An 18677-nucleotide genomic window follows, 5' to 3' on the forward strand; every position below is an offset into this window, starting at 1 on the left:
GGTTGTTCGTGGATATGATCGTTTTGCAGACAGGATTGAGACATGCTTGATTGGTATATCGAACGAGTTATTGGCAGCTTCGGTCGGCGTACGACGGAATTCACTGGGCAAACGCTTCGGACGAAAGATTGAAATGTACAGGATAGATGGGAAGAGACGCAATGGCCTTGCTTTTGTGCGGCGACGATTCAACCATAACATATGCCGATGTACTTGTGCCGTGGTGCGTCCATGCGCTAAGCTCGCCGTATTCCATACGGCTAGGAAGCGCACCGAAAGTCAACCGTATCGAATACGCCAGCCCTAAGTATGAAGTATTCATAGCACGCCCAACCTCAACGACGAGCATTGTGACGACTTGGTCGCCGAAAATACTCCCAAACGGAGCCGTCTGGCTCAATCGCTGCTTCTGGTACATCATGGCAGCTGGCGCACGCTTTTTCCTTCTTCCCACTGGGAGAAGAAAACATGGAGCGAGATCTTGAGATTCCGTCCCGCTCGCTTTCACTTTCGCCAACTCTTACGCGACTTCCTTCGTATGTGACATTGGCTCCCGAGAACGCCGACACCACAATTGATGCAGACTCCAATGGCAATTTGGAGGTCTCGGATACGTTGGGTATCGGCGTGCGCAGCGATGGCCGAGTTGACGTGAACTGCCACGCTCCACTGGGCCGACGGCTCTCGCGCCTGCTCGACAGCGAACAACCTCACCTTGCCCCTTCCACAAGTCCGCGAAGCTATTCAGATCGATACGCAAAACCGCCTCCCCCCAAGCTCAACATCGTGATACAGATCGCTGGAAGCCGAGGCGATGTCCAGCCATTCGTAGCGCTTGGATGCGCTCTGAAACGCGACCATGGCCATAGGGTCCGCATCGCCACCCACGCTGCTTTCGAGAAGTTCGTCCGTTCGACGGGCCTCGAATTCTATCCTTTAGGGGGCGACCCTACGGAGCTCATGGCATACATTGTCAAGAACCCTGGTCTGATTCCCAGCTTCGCAAGCGTGAAAGCCGGTGACATTGGGCGCAAACGCAAAATGCTCGCTGAGATGCTTCACGGATGCTGGAAATCGTGCATCGAACCAGACGAGCAGGCCAAGCAGCCTTTCGTTGCTGATGCTGTTATCGCCAACCCTCCCAGCATGGGACACGTCCACTGCGCTCAAGCTTTATCCATACATCTTCACATAATGTTTACGATGCCCTGGAGCACGACCAAGGCTTTTTCTCACCCACTTGCTAATCTGAACTATTCTGCGCAAACGATGCCAGCAGTCGCAAATGCGCTGTCTTTTGGAGTCGTTGAATTTATGATGTGGCAAGGGTAGGGCTGTCCCGAATTCATAAAGTGATGCAAACGATCACGACAAAAGCTGACAGGTTCTTTCACAGTGTTGGTGACATTGTGAATCGCTGGCGATCACAATCCCTAGATCTGGAGCCTATCCCAGAGTCCGATGGCCCTAGATTGCTAGAGCGTCTGGCCGTCCCGCACACCTATTGCTGGTCTCCAGCATTGGTGCCCCGACCGTGGGACTGGCCTCAGCATATAGGTACGAAATCTAAACATCTTCAGAGACACAACGTTTGCTAACAAGTGATTATCAGACGTCTGTGGATTCTTCTTTCGCGAGCCTCCCTCATACGAACCACCGGCCGACCTTGCCAATTTCCTAGATCACGGATCTACCCCTATCTATGTTGGCTTTGGCAGTATAGTGATCGATGATCCGCAATTTTTGACCAAAATGATCCTTGAAGCGATCCGTATCACAGGAATTCGTGCTCTGATCTCGCGAGGATGGAGTAATCTTGGGCAGGACCTAAAGTCAGACGACAGCGTCTTCTTCCTGGGCGACTGCCCGCACGAGTGGCTGTTCAGCCGCGTGAAAGCTGTAATACATCATGGTGGCGCTGGTACCACTGCCTGTGGCTTACAAAACGGAGCTCCTACATTCATCGTGCCTTTCTTTGGAGAGTAAGGATGGCTTACCCTACGCAACACAGACTACGATAGCTGACAGCTCTTAGCCAACCCTTCTGGGGCAACATGGTAGCCTCGGCTGGTGCGGGTCCATCGCCCATACCTTATCACTCACTGACTACGGAAGGCCTTGCATCAGCCATCGTACAATGTCTCGATCCAAATACAAAATCCGCCGCCCAGACTGTTGCCGCAAAGATGAAAACAGAATCGGGTGTCGATACCGCCGTCAGATCATTTCACGCCCATCTACCACGAGACATGGATTGCCAGGTGCTCTCGGATCAGCCTGCTTCTTGGATCTACAAGAAGCATCGTACAAAAATAAGACTGTCGAAGAAGGCGGCTGCGATATTAATACAGGCATCGATCATAAAGTCAGAGCAACTGTCTCCGTGAGTCACGCTTCTCGTTCGGCGAGTCCGAGCAGAGACTAATCCTTTACACCCAACCAGTTTCCGCCCCAAACCCTTCCACATCGAACCCAAGCGCCTCGACCCCATCACAGCAATCCTCTCCGCCTCCTTCCAAACCGCCGGCTCCATCGGCCAAGCAGCCATCAAAATGGCCTCCGACCCCTACCAAGCCTACAAATCCTCCAAAAGCCACCAACCCGCCAAAGCCACCACCGCGGCCAACCGCACACAGCCACCAGACAACCCGTCCCTCGCCCTCAACCCTTCCGCTCCCCCACCTCACCTCGCCAAAACCCTCCTCACAACCTCCGCGCACAGCACGACCCGCCTCCTCCTGTCTCCCCTCAAAGGCCTGCTCCTCGACATCCCGCTCGCGCTAACTGAAGGCCTCCGCGCGCTCCCCACGCTCTACAACGACACCTCGTTCTCCTCCCACGAGCCGATCACAGGCTGGAAGAGCGGCGCAGCCGTCGGAGCAGCGTCGTTCGCGCGCGGCGTGCGGCAGGGCGCGACGGACGGGTTCGCGGCGGCGTTCGCGGGCAAGAAGCGCGAGGGCGCGAGGGGCGTGGCGAAGGGGCTCGGGGTGGGAGTCGTGGGGTTCGGGGCGAAGACGGGGGCGGGCGTGGTGGGGCTGGTGGCGTATCCGTGCCAGGGGGTTTGGAAGAGTTTGTATGCGGCGACGCATAGGAGGAGGGGAGATTTGGTTCGTGGGGCGAAGCTGGGGGAAGGGGAGTGGAGTTTGGAGGGTGCGGGAGGGTGTCAGCAAGAGGTCGTTCAGGGGTTTCTTCGTTTGCGGTCCGGGCCTGAAGATTGAGATAGGCTTGGTCAGGGCTGAGGAGGCATGATCTTGCAGGTATGCACGAGGAGCGAGTTTATTAGGAAAGAACAAGCAGATTTTCCATTATTTTCTCTCTGCACATTAACTACGATCGAGACAACCGTTTCAGTGATTATGTGGGCAGATTCCACCATGGATGAGTATGCCTTTGAACAAAAGGTGTTGAGCAAGAAGAAGAGGGAAGAAGAGAAAGGAAAAATTAGGGGCAGAGACAAATGTCCTCTGGAAATGGGCATAAAACCGCAGTGAGAGCCGGATTGATGCAACTTTAGGAGCTTCCCGGAAGCGTTGTTAGCCAGACGTTGAGATACCTGTCCAATCCAACAGCTTGGGGTAGACTCCTGGCCCAAGCTAGCTTGAGGTGTAGAAAGCAACGAATTCGAGGATCAATCTTGGGAGCCGCAACCCTTTGTAAATTGTCGACACAATGCGAGATGGTGTGAAGGATGGGCTTTCTGGCAAGCAAGCTGATGCAATTCCAAGGAAACGCGGTAAGTAGCTCGCAATGAACTATGGTTGCGTGAGGCTGCAAGATTGCTCTAGCGGTAGCTGCTGTTGCGGCCCATGCCAATGAAGCCACGGTCATTGTGGTTGTAAGGACGAGCGCCCATCTCGAGTGCCGGCTGCTCCGGGTAACGGCCGTTGGTACGGCTCAGTCCAACCGGCGGGCCAGGACGGGTGACGAAAGCAGGGTTGGAGCACAGCATGGCGACGCGCGAGCCGTACTTGGAGCCGCGAAGAGACACCATGTGCTTGCGAATGTGAGCGGCAACGACTTCACGGCGCTGCGGATCGGCGTTGGCCAGAATGTACTGGATCAGGTAGTTGCCAAACTGGTCACCAGCGATGTCGACAAGCGGCATGCGCGGACGGTCAGGGCGAGCCTCGCAGACCACGTCAAGGTAACGATCGAGGAACTCCGAACCGCCAATCTTGAGGCACTTCTCGATGACCTTAGAAGCGAATTGATCCATGCTGTACTCCGTCGCGAAGCGCAGGACATGGTCAACAGCACGGGTGCGGTCGGGGAGAGAGCCGTGCTCGCAGATGTGCTGGATGCACCAGTTGCCGAACTGGCCATGAGCGACGACATCGATGCTGGCAAGGACTTCGTTGATGCAGGGGCGCTTGTCATCCTCAAGGCAGTTCTCGAAGATATTCTGGACGACAAGGCTGCCAGTCTCGCCCAGCGCAACTTCGTGCCACATACCGCGAAGCGCCTCGTTGACGTACTTCATGATCTGCGGCGGAGAGCCACTCCAGCGAAGCTCGAATAGCTTTTGCCAGACGTGGCATGCGTAGCGGTGGATGACGGTCTCCGGGATGCGACGCAGCAGCTCGTGAACCATGATTGACTTGTACTCCTCAGGCACACTGTCGAATGCCTTCTGGACGACATGGCATCCGAAAGCGTCCATGCTGAGGTTCAAGGTATTGCCGCGGATAGCCTGGGCAATTGAGACGATCTGGTCCGGCGTGCCGTGCTCGAAGCAGCGCTGGACGAGGAAGTTGCCGAAGCGGTTGATCATGAGCGGGTAGGCTTGATCGATAATCGCCTGCACGATCTCGAACTTGTGCTCGGGGGTGCCAACCTTCAGCTTCTGCTGGAGGAAGATGGAAGCCTGCTGGTCATTGTTGCAGACGATCTTGTCGACGATGTAGCGCCAGTTGCAGCTCATGTTGCGATCCAGCAGACGGCGGTAATTGAGCGGTTCGACAGTGCTCATGTAGTGCTGAGTGGTCGGCTGCGTAGCAACAGTCTGCCACTGTCCGGTGAAGTCGGAAGCGGTCGGCGACAGCCTGGTGCCAATGGGCGCCTGGATCGGCTGCGCGTGTCCACCATCCTGCTGACCGTAGATCTGGCTGAGCTGGGTTGGGTTGAAGGTCTGGTTGAAAGGAGTGACCGGGGGAGTTAACCCGGTGTGACGTGCCGGGCGCGCGGCGTAGGAGGACGGCGGGCGGCTGAAGGGAGCCGAGGTTGGAACATCACTGTTTCGCGTTAGTGATGTGAAATTAGTGGGATACTTCGAGGCCACTTACGGCTGGCTGGCAAAGAAGGGCGGCGGCGCGAGTGACCCGCTCTGGAATCCGCCATTCAGCGCAAGAGCGTGCTGCTGAGAGTTGAGGTCGAGCGGACTAGTGCGCCTAGAGTCGCGGGCAGTGACGTTGGGCTGAGTGGCGCCAAGGGAGACGAAAGGGAGACCACGGGTAGCAGGCAAGAAGGGGTTGCCAGCAGGCTGCTCAGCGGCCTGACGGAGGCGAGCCTGAGATAGCTCAAGCTCCATCTGCGCCATGCGCTCAGTGGCAAGCTCAAGCTGCCTCTTCATGTTCTCCATCAGGGAGGTGTCATTGCTGTCGGACGTAGTGGTGCTGCCGGCTGGCGGAGTGCTGGCGAACGGGTCGGTGGGCTGAGAAGAGCTGTCGTCGTCGAGCGGGACGCCGCCCTCGTGCTTGATGTTCTGCTGTTCGTTGAGCTTCGCCATGAGTTCGCCGAGGACGTCGTGTTCTTCTGGGGTGGTGGTGTTGTTCTTCTGCAAGGTACTAGTGAGCATGGTGGTGGGCAAGGGCAAAGGTAGTATGTGTGATGATTGGAGTTTACCTTCGGAGACTCGCGTGGGAGCTTGTTGACGAGTTTGGAAGTGGTGAGAGGGAGTGGCAAATTAGTAGTCGAGCGCTTCATTTCAACCTGCATAATCACATGTCAGCGGTGTCGCGTTTGCGGTGAAGTGAGCGCTGATCGCGTCACTGACATTCGGAATCGCCGAAGCGCCCTCATCGCGGTGGATGTCGAACGCGCGCGCGCTCTTCTTCTGCGGCGAAGCCATCCTCGATGTAGTACGTACGGGTTGCTGTAAGGTGGTGCGGTCGCGCGAGCACAGCCGGGTGGTGCGGTCGCGCTAGGATGCGAATGGTAGACGAGCAGACGGTGACGGTCGCAAAGGAGCGTATGGGTGAGGGAAGAAGTGAAAGGAGCGTGTGCGCGCGACGCGACGGAAGAGTGAAGAGGTTGCGACAAGGTGCAGGCAGGTCAGGAGGGGAGTGGGAAGTCGCAGCCAGGCCGTGACTGCCTTCGCGCGCCACGCGATCCCAAGGCGTTCTTTCAACTTCACTCGATCCGCAGCTCCACCAGCCGGTCCGGTCCGCAAACAAGCAATGGCTTTCACGTGCTTGCAGTGAAGGTGAGCTGGCTACCTATGATATTGCTTGTCATGTCGTCAGCAAAGCATTGCTACTTTCGACCATATTGCCTTCTGAATTCGGCACAGTAACAGCAGCAAATGCTGCCGTCGTTTGCCTCGTCGCCTGGTTAGCAGAGGTGTGAGTGAAGTGAGGAAAGCGCCGGAGGTAGCCGGGGGATCGGGGAACTAAGCCGGTGACCGAAAGGGGTAGTGACGAGATATGCATTCATCACACTTCTTACAATGAGAACCGTTTCAATACCATCTGCCCGTAAACAAGGGTATATCGCTGTAAATGCTCGTATGCTTCGACTCCTCGCCATGCAATGCGCTTCCATATCGCTAGTCACATCATCGTGATGGCTGCGAGAGACGTCAGTCATCGATCGGTAGCTTCACTTCATAATCAGTGCCGTACCATGCCGCTGCCGGGCCCAACCAACGCCCGCTGCTTGCCGATCCAACTCTTCGGCTCCTGTCGCCTTCTCCCGAGCGTCACGCCGTTGTTCTGAAGGCGAGCCGACAGGTCGTACCACGCCGAGGCCATCAAGCGGTTCTCGCGCTGCAGAGTAGCCATGTCCGGCGTCAACGCGCTGGTCTGCGGCTGCTTGGAAGCGGCGTCGAGTTGCTTGCGGAGCTCGAGAATCCTAGTCTCCTGGTCCTGCGCCAGCTGTCGTGCCTTCAGCTTCTCGTCATCGTTGTTCTGCAGAGTGCGCTTCTCCTCCTCGAGAGCATCGGTGCGTTCCGCCGCTTGCTTCAGACGAGTGTCAGAAGCCTCCAGTTGCTTCTCGAGCAACGCCACCTTCTCTGCCCAGTGCTTGCTCTCGTCCGTCTTTGGTGTCGCGGGAACCTTGGGCTCTGCCTCGCTAGCAGTGATCTCGCGGTTCATGTCTTTCTTCGGTACCACGTCCTCATCGTCCAGGTTGTGATCCTGAAGCTTCTGGCGCAGCTCCTCAATGGCCTCGTGGTCGCGCTCATGGCGCTCGCGAGCAGCCTCAAGCTTCTGCGAGAGAACACCAGAGTCGTAGACAGCGTGCTTCCTCATCGTACTCAGCTCGTTGATCTGGTACTCTTGGTTGCGAATGAGCCCACGCTTCTCGATGATCTCCTTCTCGAGGCCGGTCTGAACCTGCTTCATGCGCTCGAGCTCTTCGAGCTTCTCGTTCGCCTGCTTGAGCTCGTCGCGAAGCGTGCCGTTCAGCCGCTCTTGCTCCTGAAGCGCCTGGATCTTCTTCTTGAGGTTCTCGTTGGCTCTGATTTTCTGGGTCAAGTCCTCGTTCTCCGCCTTGAGCATTTGAAGGTCGTCGCGTAGCTTCTGCCCAGCCTCTGCGTCGTCCTTGTACTTCTGAATCTGCCTTTCGTACTTCTCCACCGCATTCCGTGAGTTCTGCAGCTGCGTCTCGAGATCATCAATGTAAGCCCGGTCGTTGTCAGCCTGCCGCTGCAATTTCTTAACCGCATCCCCTCCGTCGCCCTTCCTCCCCTTACTGTCAATATCGTCCCGATACGCATCAAAAGCCTCCTTCAACCTATCCTTGTCCTGCCTCAGCTCCTGCAGCTGCCTCTGCGCGACCTCATGGCTCGCCTGCAACTTATCAATCGTCGCCTGCGCCTGCAGCAGCTCCTCTTCCCTCTCCAGCAACGGATCACTGTACAGCCCCGCAGCCCCCTTCCCCCCATTCACCCTCCCCCCCTCCTCCACCCCCTCCGCCTCACTCTGATACGCCGACTCCTCCCTACTCCCCGGCTCCGCCAGCTCCTCCACCGCCTGCTCACTCTCCTCCATCGCCCTCAACTCCCCCGCAATCGCCATAGCCCTCTCCCTGCCTAGTCCCATCAACCTCGGCGCCATCCTCTGATTCGACTCCGGGCTCGTCATCGCCGACCGTATAATCGCCATGAGCAACCTCTCCAGATCCCGCACCGAGCTCTCGGCAGCAATCGCCTTCAGATCCGGCCCGCGCGCGCCCAGCGTCTCCTGCCCGTTGCAGATGTCGCGGTAGTACAGGCTGACCTGCTTGTCGACGTGCTTGAGGTTCTGCCAGCGGCGCGTCCAGTCGTCGGCGGGCGAGACGGCGGGCTCGGGCAGGGCGCCCGCGAAGTAGTCGCCATCGATGTCCTGCAGGATGGCCCAGAGCGCGCGGCCGTCGGACAGGTCGCGCCAGGCCTCGACGGAGCCGACGCCGGAGAAGGAGCGGACCCATTGCAGGAGGCTTTCGCCGAGGAGGTCGAGGCTGCTGCTGTCTTCCATTTTTTTGGGGGGGAGAGGCCTGCGGAGGGGGAGGGTGGTGGGTTGCGGGGGGTAAGGGGTTGATTGTATGGTGCTCTCTCCAGAGCACCACCGGTTTGGTCGGGAAAACGCTCACTAGAGCTATTGTTGGGAGTGGGATGTGAGGTCCAATCGTGGTTGACAGCCCCGTGACGGACCAGGGACGATTGACGCGGGCGGAACTCGGCTGTTCGGAGCCTGACTTGCCCACGACTTGCAAACGCCGTTTCTCAAAGCACAAGGTACGAACGGAACAACACGCGAGATCATAGTGAAACTGAAAAACAGGTAGAATTGATGATTGGGCGCGAAAATCAAGCATTGAATTATTAGTTCTGCCGTTAAAAGCCAACCCGATCCACGGGTCCTTTGTCTCGTCGCGTTCGTAAGCTGTATCAAGGCAGACCAGTCCAGATCAGATGGGTACTGTACAAACCCAAACCCAGCAGGCCTGAAGTCCCTCGCGATGCAATACAAAGGAAATCCCGCCACCATTAAACAGAAACCACGCTATGCTACTACCGACTGGTATCCTCTCCTTCTATCTCTCTCTATCATGTGTACTTGCTCGTCACTGCCTCGTTCATCTTTCGTCGTGACCCTCAGCCCGCTAGGATCGGTCGGTACATCGCTTCGAGCGATGCGTCGTGCTACCCTGCTCGTTCGCCCCTGGATTAGAATCGCCTCGCAGCTTCAGCTGAAGTGACGACCGGCGGCAGCGGACACCTCGACTGCGGCGTTGTGATTTCGCCCAACGGCGGCAGCGAGGGTGCAGAGCGTGGTGTGTATACTGCGCCCGCCTGACAGCTGCGAGCGCTGTCCGCGCGGTGTCTGAGCGACGAGCCCGCGCCAGGCGAGCTGCCGCCGCTGTTCCTGCGCGCCATGCGGACCTGCTCGGGCGAGATGGAGGCCGGCATGGGATGGGAGATTTGGGGTAGGCTGTGGTTGTGCGTATGCGTGTGCGAATAAGCGTGACCGAGCGCGGGACCGCTAGAGACGGAGCCTGGCGAGGTGCTGGACCTGCTGTCTGCGACTGCGACCACGCCGGTAGGTGCGGATGTGTTGTTCTGGCCGGCGAGGTGGAACACGGGGACGTTGGCGCGTTGCGCCATTTCGACTTCGCCGATTTGCCAGTGCATTGCTTCGGCCGCCCGCCAGGGGAGGGCCATCTCTTTGGAGATCTTTTCCCACATGTCTTTCTTGAATCTGACGGTTCGGTATTAGTAAAAGCTCCACAGGTCCTTTGCATTCGACAGTCCATACCTCTCGTAAAGCCTAGCAAGCTTGTTCTTCTTCTCCTCGTCCCACTCTGATCGACGCTCCAAGTAGTTTTGGAATCGAAGGCGACAGCTGATCGCACTGCGACCCGGCAAGTGCTTCGAGATGTCTTCCCACTTCATTCCATTGCCGCGCAATTCGATGATGGAAGCATCCTCGTCGGCGGTCCATTTAGACTGCTTCTTCTTCGCGGGCGACGCCGCTGGATGAGGAGGAGCCAGGCGCTTGTTGCTCGTGCCGGTATGCGTAACAGGTATCGACGCGAATCGAGGATCTGGCATGCCATTTGGTACATATCCAGGGTAGCTTGTTGCCGCCGGCGAGTAGTGCTGTGGATGAGGCACGTACGACTGGTGGTATTGCACAGCCTGCATTGGGTGGTAGTACAGTGGGCTCGAGTACTGCAGTTGAGCCTGAGCTGGAGGCGGTGTCTGTTGAACGCTGTGTTGTATACTCGATTGATGTCCAGGATAGGGAGCAGGTGCACCGAAGGATGTCACTGTCGAGGCCTGTGTCGATGTCGTGGCGTTGTCTCTACCGACGCTGCTACCACTGGAGTTCCTAGAAGATGTGCTCGCGTTTCCCGGTGATGCCGGACCGCTGGGCCTCTCTAGGAGAATGTGGATATCCACTTTGCCGGTTGCTGCTGGCTTAGAATAGCCAGAAGTCAATCTGAGAGTCGATGATGTGAGCAGCGATAAAGGTGTCGTTTAATGTTCGTGGCGTTTGGGGTATTAAGTGACGGTGTTAGTCGTCCAATGGAGCGTTGTATCGTAAGAAGTCAGGCGGATAATTATCTTCCTGACGATCACTGCTTATTGTTGACGATCCGATGCGGCAGGGCCTGTCGTTTTGTAAAGCGAAGGACGGGCAGCGATTGGGCTAAGGCTGAAATGAACCTCCAACGATGTGAGACGATTTGATGAACGCGTGTCGTCAGAAACAGGCCAGGATTCGGCGGCACAGCCCTATCCTAGTTGAAAGCCAAGTCCTGAAACGGCAGGTTAATGAGGATTTTGGTCACGATCAAGGCTCCCAAGTCAGCAAAGGCAAGAGGTGGTCGAGGCTGTTGTAAGGCTTATGGTCGATGTAGTTCCAACTGGCGGTCGGAAAACCCAAACTTGACGTAACACTAGCTCACGAGATCACGGGGCAGTATGGCAACGGTGAGGAGGGCTCTAAGGCGACGACAGGGTTGGCGGCATGGGGCAGCAATTGATGTGCAGGCGCGCCAGGCACGGGAGCAGCCTCCCTGCGCGTGAAGTGGGTACCGTTGCATGGGATACCGTGCGTGATGTGGCGGCGCCCGTCAGGATGGCGACAACCCCTTCCCAAGCTCGGACAAAGGCAGGAGGTGCAAGGGGTGAAACGGCGAGCTTGCAGTGGTGACAACACCTCTACCAAGCATGCAAGTTTGGGAATTGGAGCACAGCCAGTGCAGGCTGGTGGGGAATTTGTTCGGCTGTCGGGTGGGCGAACTGCTGGAGCAGGGCTAGCCCTCTCTCTTTCTAAACAGCGGCTCGATCTCTGACCGGGATCTGAGCTCCAAGTAGAATGACAGGGTCGGCTAAAACAACTGGAAGGCCTGATGCACCACTGTAGCGGGCGATCCACGCTCATGCACATGCGCCACAAGTCTGTGACGTCGGCATGCTACTGTGGACCAAGTTTCTTTACACCGCAAACGCAGCAGAGCAATAGCAGGTGCGACCCTAAGTCTGCGTTGCCAATGACCGGGTGTCTGCGAGTGGAGTGACGTGGTAAGACACGGCTTGACTCAAGGCGGAGAGGTGACCGCCAACGGCCGTGAGAAGCGGTGAAAAAGCTCTGCAATTGGCGCGGACGGGCTTCGAGGGGACGGGAGCTAAAGCTGTGTGGTTGTTCTTAGGTTCTGACGGGAACAGGCGTGATGATCTGGCACGGCTTCAGAACGCAGATCTGCATGCGACATGCACGCGTCGAGCCCTCGGGACTGTTGGACGCTTGCGATTGTTATTATGTTATAGCATGGCGAAGGCGTCACCTCGGGCAGGAATGGTTGCGGAAGTGCCCAACGAAGCCACTGTTAGGATGGTGCGAAGAATGACCGACTACCGCCATCTCCAGCACTCGCGCTGCCAAACAGTGCAATTTCCCTTAAGGACTGGAGATCGGAATGCAGATGCAGGGGACTTAGCGGTGAACTGCCGGAGAAAACGTCCGGTAGCGAGCGGAGAGCGAAGTTGGAGGGTGCATGCACTGACGTCCAGGAAAGCTCTGTAACACGAGAGACGTGAGGGCTAGATCGTGCCTGGCTCGTGAGTGACGCGTGGTTCGTCAGCCATATGATCCCGGGTGCTCCGGAATGCCGTTTTGTTTCGGTGATTGCCTGCGCTCAAGGATCTGTAATATCGTCCTTGTCTCGAGTGCGTGCTTTCGAGGTCGTTGCGGGACAATGGCATTCTCGCGCACGTCGCGGGTAGCCGCCGGCGGTGAAGGCTCTCGACGTGCGAGACTGCGACGGGAGCGGCAAAGCCGTTAGTATAGCCAGGGATGCCGGCCTGCACGCAAGTCATGTCCGGGGTCTAGTGCATGCGGGAGACGCACAGATCTCGCGTTCACGAGATTGGCAAGGTCCACAGGAGTCTGCATAGAGTTGTCCGGAGCAGAAGAGGCGAGGCTGGCAAACGGTCGACATAGCGCCAGTGCTAGACTGCCTCGGGGTACGAACAGCCGAGAGTGACCTCACTGTGTTTCGCAGCGGTTGGCACATACATGTAGAGACCGGCAGAGCCCACGACGGCGGTTTGGACCTCGGGCTGGCTCTGACGGCGCACTGGAGACGGCAGGCTGCGGTGGCTCCTCAGGCTCCGTGGACGGACGCGCCTTGTGGATGCACGGCGGGAGTGTCATTAACATCAATCAATCAATCGAGCCCTCGCGTCTGACCAGGGAATACCGCTGACGGCTGCAGGCGGGGGGCATCAATGATCATGCTTGGATTCAAGCAACGGCCAAGGCGCAGAGCCACGCAGCAGCGGCAGGGTCGAGAAGGGCGCTGCAGCTGATGCACCTCAAGGATGGTGGTGGATGCATTTTCCGCGCGGCGCATGCGGCGGGAGGAGCGCCAAACATGTTCACGAGCGCGCTTCCTTGTCGCCGTGCAGGGAGTCGCTTCTTAGCCTTCCACGTCGCCCGGGCGGTGAAGCCCGGGAGCGTCGTGGCGCCGTCCATCGATGCTCGATCGCCAGGCGCCGCACCCGCCCGCAGCCATGTCGTTCGTGCTATGGCCCCGTCGTTCATAGTAGGTGACGACGCGACAAGGTATGCTGTAGCCGGCTTGCGCGTGCAATTTGGACGACATATGCGCTGGAGGCTGCCTGGCTGTACGCGCGGGCGATCGCAGCGATTACTCGCGCTTTGCTCCTCGCCTCGTGCCGGGCGACATCATGCCGACGGAGTCTGGCCACGGGGCGAAAGACACTACGACCAACAACACGCTTCATCCTCGACGGTGTCTTGGGTGTCCCAGCGCCGCTGCATGCCCACGATCCTATGACGAGTTACTCCACGATTGCCCCGAGCGAACTGGCCATCTTCACAACATCTCCAGCCTCTCCAACGCGTTCTAGAACACCGCGCCGGTCGACGTCTTGGCGCGAACTTCAGCCGGCTCCCGCATCAGCAAAGATGGTGAATTGCTCGTGTGACAAAGCGCCTGGTACCGACTGCCTCCAAGGCTCCAACCTCGCAACTGCGACGACGTGATACGGCGACAGCTTCCGCGAGTGAAATTACGCGGCATTTAATTTGCCCCGCCGATCAAGCACCGCCGCGCGACCGGGAGGCGGGCTGTGTGTGAAACGCCGGCCTCGACATCCTCTACGCCGCACGAGCGTCTGCCTGGCCGTTGTGCCGATCGACCACCACGACAAACCGCCTTCCAGAACAATCGTCCCGCAACATCTCCGTCTCGAAAGCCCGACGCCGACGCTGCCTCAGCAAGCACAGTCAGCGACACTGACGCCGCACTCCGCGGAGTCCAGACGCTCAAACGGCACCATGGCCACCGCAGCAGACATCCCCCTGCTGGTCGTGTCGGAGAACTCGTCCTCGGAGCGTCGTGTCTCGCCTTCGTGGACCATTGCTCAGCTCAAGAATCGTCTCGAGCCTGTGACCGGCGTGCCTGCGACGTGCCAGAAGTTGTCCCTCAAGATTGGATCGCAGCCTGCGCAGCCGATCGAGTCTGCGAATGAAGACGCCACTCTGCTTTCGGCGTGGCCGCTGCAGGCGTACGCTGAGATCAAGGTAGGTGCAGATTTTTCGTCGCCTTGTCATCGATATCTTGTAGTATTCGTAAACTGTGAGAGCTTGCCAGGCCCTTCTGGTATTAAAGAGAGGGTTGTCCTCGATACTATAAGCAGCATGTTGTTCGACCTGTGTTATACATCTGCAAGCGTGATCGTCTGAATCAGGACCGCCTGAGCCTCTCGAGCAACACGATGCCCTAAAAGCTTCTCCACGGAAACACTTCGATATGACCTCCCAAATAAACCCAACAAAACTGACCATGCCTCCCACCCCCAGATCACCGACACCCGCCCGCCCGGCGCCCGGCCCAACTACACCGACACCTCGGCCGTCGAGAAATACACCATGAGCGCCGACACCTACGAGGCCCTCCCCAACAGCGTGCTCGCGTGGAAGAAATCGCAGAAACTCGGCCGCTTCGACCCCAACGCGCCCGAAATCGAGCAGACCAAAATCGACGCCTCCTTCAAAGAGATCGAAGACAGAGGTACGACTTGAAAAACCCCCTTCCTCAACCCTCATCTTCCCGTCCAGCTCGCTGACGCTTCCAATCAGGCATCAAACCCTCCCTCCGCTGCCGCCTCCTGCCCTCGACCGACCACCGCCGCGGCAGCGTGGCGTTCGTGGGCGCCGTGCCCGAGATCCCGGGCGTGGGCGCGTGGGTGGGCGTGGTGCTGGACGAGCCGACGGGGAAGAACGACGGCAGCGTGGGCGGGAAGAAGTACTTCTCGTGCGCGGCGAACTGCGGCGTGTTTCTGCGCGCGGAGAGGGTGGAGGTGGGCGATTTTCCGGAGCTGGGGTTGGAGGATGAGCTCGAGGATGAGGATGAGGAGTTTTAGGAGGGATCGAGGCTGCGAAGGATTGTTCAGGGAAAGACGATCGTGAGAGTCAGAAAAATCGAAACTGCGGTTGTGGTATCTCGAAAAGCGTAACCCAAAGCACGCCCGTTCGTTGCTCGCCTCTTCCACTTTCGCGAAGCCAACGACAAAGTTGAACTCCCTCCAAAGATCATGAAATTCGTGCCCTGTATCGTGACCAACACACGCCGTCGTGTATCCCAAAGAGGGAGAACAAATCAAAACAAAAAGTCTACGAAAGTAAGGCCTCGAAGCAGCTTCCTCTACTGCGACGCCATCTCAGGCTCAACCTCACAGCCCTGCGCAAAGAAGATGCGCGCGTTCTTCGTACGACTCTCGTTCGTGATCGAATAGTTGTTACCTGCAAACGCAAGCATCGTCAGCACATCTTTCTCGAAGAAAAACAAATACAACCCTGATGAACAGCCCGCTCGCTCCCCAAAGATAGCCCAGCCGACGCCCAGCGATGCGGTGCGACCAAACACCACGCACGGCGGCGCCTGCGATGTAACCCTTCAAAAACCCCTTTTCGTAAGCTGCTCCCCAGGACGAGCAAACAGCCGCCGGTGCGACGGTGCGCAGCTCGTGCGGTGCGCTGGTGCGAGGGTGAGGTTATTCCGACGGCTGGTCGCACACACCGCTTTCCGCGGGCTGCTCGTTGCTGGGTGTGTGTGCTGGCCGGGAGGCTGACCGCTGTTCTTCAGGCGGTTCGTGCTAGACAAGGCAATAGAGTGCGATGCTTTGGGCGCGAACGGGCTTTTGGGAGGGGGAAATCATGTGTTGTGCTGCGAAGGGGGGAACGAAGACAGAAAGAAAGAAAGACATACCTCTTGGGACAACCCACACACCACCTTTGGAGATGGCGAACTCGTTCGTCTCCGTTTCGCTGCCGGAAGCTCCCCGTCCGTTCTGCTCGGTGCTGGGCGGACCAACGGTAACAAGGACCTTGCCTTCGTGAACGAAGAACACCATCTGCATCTTGCGAGAGTTCTTTGCGCGCTTGAAGCCCTCGGGTGGCAGCTCAACGATGCCAGATCCGAAGAATGGGAGGGTCATAATCTTCGCGTATTGGAAGGCAGAGCCAGCGACATCGCGAGTTATGATCGAGGATGCGGCGAATGCGATGTCTGTTAATGTTAGTGGAAGATGCGCGAAAAACTCCATAGACAGCAACGTACCTTCGCGGATCGGCGCCTCTGGGTTCCCTTGCTGCGAGTCGGGATCCCAAGCCGCGACGGTGCCTGCTATGACACCGACTTGCTCTTCCCAATCATCTGGCACCGTGCTTTCTGTATCGCTCTCCTCGGCAATACTTTCGAGGTCATTGCTACCGCCACGACCACCAGCACGAGGAGCTCGCCGCCGGCCCTTGGCCTTCTTCTTCTTTCCTTTGGGTGTCTTGATTTCGTCTGCACGAATGATGCCCTCAATCTCACCGTTCTTCCACACGTAGCTCTCGCCTGCCCAGTGCTTTAGAGGCTTGAGGATCGGTCGTCCAGAGCGAGACATGCGCTGGTGTGCATCCTCATGTGGTGTCGACGCCCGCAGATTGACGTTGCTAACACTTCCTGCGCGCTTCGACGGACTACGAGTCAGTGCGCGGTCGGGACTGGCGGATGTCGTGCGGCGCATGGCCTGATTGGGATCGCGCTCTTTTGGTGCTCTTGACTGCTGCGCCGCTTTCTGGGCTTTCGGCTTCCTGCCTGGCTTCTTCTTCGTGACTGGAGAAGCTGGAGCGATCTCTACTTCGTCCTCTTCGTTCACGGGTGCCAAATATGAGTCTCCATGAGCCAGAAGCGCAGGATCGATCGTCTGTTCAGTCTGATCATGCAGCACGGTAATATCGCTCTTGCGAGGCCTGCCGGGCTTCCTCTTTGCAGGTTGCTCGGATGTAGCGGAAACCTGAGAGACATCGTTGTCGCCTTGCTCAATGCTTTGATGCGTAACCTCGCCCTCATCGATTGTCTGTACAGTCTGGTCATGCACCGTGATGTCGCTCTTGCGGGGTCTCCCTCGTTGTCTCTTTGCCGACTGGCCGGATGCGGTTGAGATTTGTGAAACGTCCTGGTCGCCCTGCTCGATGCTCTGAAGTGTTCCTTCGCCCTCATCGTTCTCAAGTTCCGTTCGATCACGCTTTCTGCTACTGGGAATCATCTGCGCAGTCTGTGGTGTATGCTGGACCGAGCCATCCCCATTGACATGAGACTTTCGCGGTCGTCCTCTGCCGTTTTTCGCTGAGGGATTCGCAGTAGGTGTTGTCTGCAGCAGAAGATGCGTCTGCTCAAAAGCCTCGGTCAAGTCAGGCTCGTTCGATTGTCGCTCCGCATCATAGTAGTCATCGTCGTTATCGAATATCACAGGCTCATCGTTCGCAAGTTGGTTGTCCAATTGTTGCTGCTCTTCGGTCCGCTCGCGATGCGATTCCTCGTTCTCAGCCCCAGCTTCGACTTCCACTTCTTCCGCTTCTTCCTCGGTAATTCCGCTTTCCATAGCCGGCAGCTCAGGCTTACTGTCTCTGCCGGGCGAAGTCGCTTGGTCCTCTACTGGCTGGTCGTTTCGCACGGCTCCAGGAGATCTCCGGATCACTCGCTTCGGCTTGAAAGGGCTCGCGTTCTCAATGCTCATGCGCACATTTTGGCGACCGAAATTGAGGATCCTATTCGCAGGTGGCTGAGACGAAGTTCGGTTCGGGCTGGCCTCACTGGCCATGAGGTCGTCCCCATGTCGCGATTGTGGGCGAGCGGAGGACATGCGCTTCGGAGATCCAATGTTTGTATGCCTGGGTGTGCTGGCGCGAGGCGGTGGGAGTCGTGGGGTTTTGCGCAGATGCAAGGTCTCGTCTACGTCTGGTGCTGAGCCTAATGAGCATCAGAGTCAGTCTCAAAGCAATTGAATGAGGGTGCATTCCCTCAGTGGGGAGATCCGTGTCAACTTACTCTCCTGCAGCTCCATCGCATTCGAGCTGGATGTTCCCTGCGCTTGCTTCGGCGGCGAGGCGGGTGAGGAGAAGATGCCAGACACCGGCTCCAAGCCATGTTCGTCGCGCACACCTGTATCCTGCAATGTGATACCAGTTTTCCTGCCGACCTTGCCCACGTCGAAGTACTGGTTGCCCGTCCTCCCCCTGCGCCCGGGCGTATTGCGCGAGCCATTCCTGGCTTCTTTCTGCTGGTTCGCAGCAGCCATGCTGCGCGGATAGCGGTTTTCCTTTTCAGGATCCAGTTTGACGTATTCGTGTTTGTCGCGCTTCCAAGGGTTCAGCTACGCGCCGGGCTCGCGTTATCCAAGTGAGCGTGCGCGCAAGTACGCGATGTTGATATCAATGGCCAGGTCCAGTGTGAGAATGCGAGATGCGGAGACGCGACGGCGCGTGCTTCGTTGAGATGTGATGGGTCTTTTGTTTCCCGAAGCGCGGCGCGGCACAGCGTCTGCGGGCGGCGGTTGTTGTTTCTGTGTGGAGGTTTGTTGATTTGCGGCCAAACAAGGTTTGGCGCCAGCTGCGGCCACTTCCGCCTGCCCGCAGCGCGAACTGCTGCCCACCCCACGCGCGCGGGTATCTTCA

At 57.8% G+C, this 18677-nt stretch overlaps 6 protein-coding genes across 6 annotated transcripts; 2 read left to right on the forward strand and 4 right to left on the reverse strand.

The window, feature by feature from the left end:
* Nucleotides 1-468: 468 nt before the first annotated feature.
* Nucleotides 469-3218, forward strand: WHR41_03453 (uncharacterized protein; the record flags this gene model as incomplete). Its single annotated transcript, XM_069372059.1, has 5 exons — nucleotides 469-1328; nucleotides 1397-1557; nucleotides 1613-1982; nucleotides 2036-2383; nucleotides 2444-3218. 5 exons carry the CDS (start codon nucleotides 469-471, stop codon nucleotides 3216-3218), a joined length of 2514 nt encoding a protein of 837 aa, XP_069230811.1.
* Nucleotides 3219-3781: 563 nt separating this feature from the next.
* Nucleotides 3782-6247, reverse strand: WHR41_03454 (uncharacterized protein; the record flags this gene model as incomplete). Its single annotated transcript, XM_069372060.1, has 4 exons — nucleotides 5993-6247; nucleotides 5842-5928; nucleotides 5283-5773; nucleotides 3782-5231 (listed from the first exon to the last, which is right to left on the reverse strand). The coding sequence occupies exons 1-4, from the start codon at nucleotides 6065-6067 to the stop codon at nucleotides 3782-3784; spliced, it is 2103 nt and encodes a 700-aa protein (XP_069230904.1). The 5' UTR covers nucleotides 6068-6247.
* Nucleotides 6248-6623: 376 nt separating this feature from the next.
* WHR41_03455 (uncharacterized protein) lies at nucleotides 6624-8672 on the reverse strand (the record flags this gene model as incomplete). Its single annotated transcript, XM_069372061.1, has 2 exons — nucleotides 6624-6784; nucleotides 6840-8672. 2 exons carry the CDS (start codon nucleotides 8670-8672, stop codon nucleotides 6773-6775), a joined length of 1845 nt encoding a protein of 614 aa, XP_069230905.1. The 3' UTR covers nucleotides 6624-6772.
* A 319-nt stretch (nucleotides 8673-8991) lies between these two features.
* Nucleotides 8992-11365, reverse strand: WHR41_03456 (uncharacterized protein). The gene is made up of 2 exons (XM_069372062.1): nucleotides 9954-11365; nucleotides 8992-9896 (listed from the first exon to the last, which is right to left on the reverse strand). The coding sequence occupies exons 1-2, from the start codon at nucleotides 10340-10342 to the stop codon at nucleotides 9365-9367; spliced, it is 921 nt and encodes a 306-aa protein (XP_069230906.1). The 5' UTR covers nucleotides 10343-11365; the 3' UTR covers nucleotides 8992-9364.
* A 1888-nt stretch (nucleotides 11366-13253) lies between these two features.
* WHR41_03457 (uncharacterized protein) lies at nucleotides 13254-15097 on the forward strand (the record flags this gene model as incomplete). The annotated part of the gene is made up of 3 exons (XM_069372063.1): nucleotides 13254-14255; nucleotides 14535-14745; nucleotides 14814-15097. Exons 1-3 carry the CDS (start codon nucleotides 14010-14012, stop codon nucleotides 15095-15097), a joined length of 741 nt encoding a protein of 246 aa, XP_069230907.1. The 5' UTR covers nucleotides 13254-14009.
* Nucleotides 15098-15146: 49 nt separating this feature from the next.
* WHR41_03458 (uncharacterized protein) lies at nucleotides 15147-18527 on the reverse strand. The gene is made up of 4 exons (XM_069372064.1): nucleotides 18052-18527; nucleotides 16294-17973; nucleotides 15943-16242; nucleotides 15147-15476 (listed from the first exon to the last, which is right to left on the reverse strand). Exons 1-4 carry the CDS (start codon nucleotides 18299-18301, stop codon nucleotides 15379-15381), a joined length of 2328 nt encoding a protein of 775 aa, XP_069230902.1. The 5' UTR covers nucleotides 18302-18527; the 3' UTR covers nucleotides 15147-15378.
* Between the last annotated feature and the right edge of the window lie 150 nt (nucleotides 18528-18677).

Source organism: Cladosporium halotolerans (genome assembly GCF_011745625.1).
Source record: "Cladosporium halotolerans strain TM138-S3 chromosome Unknown Sca9, whole genome shotgun sequence".
Taxonomy (NCBI): domain Eukaryota; kingdom Fungi; phylum Ascomycota; class Dothideomycetes; order Cladosporiales; family Cladosporiaceae; genus Cladosporium; species Cladosporium halotolerans.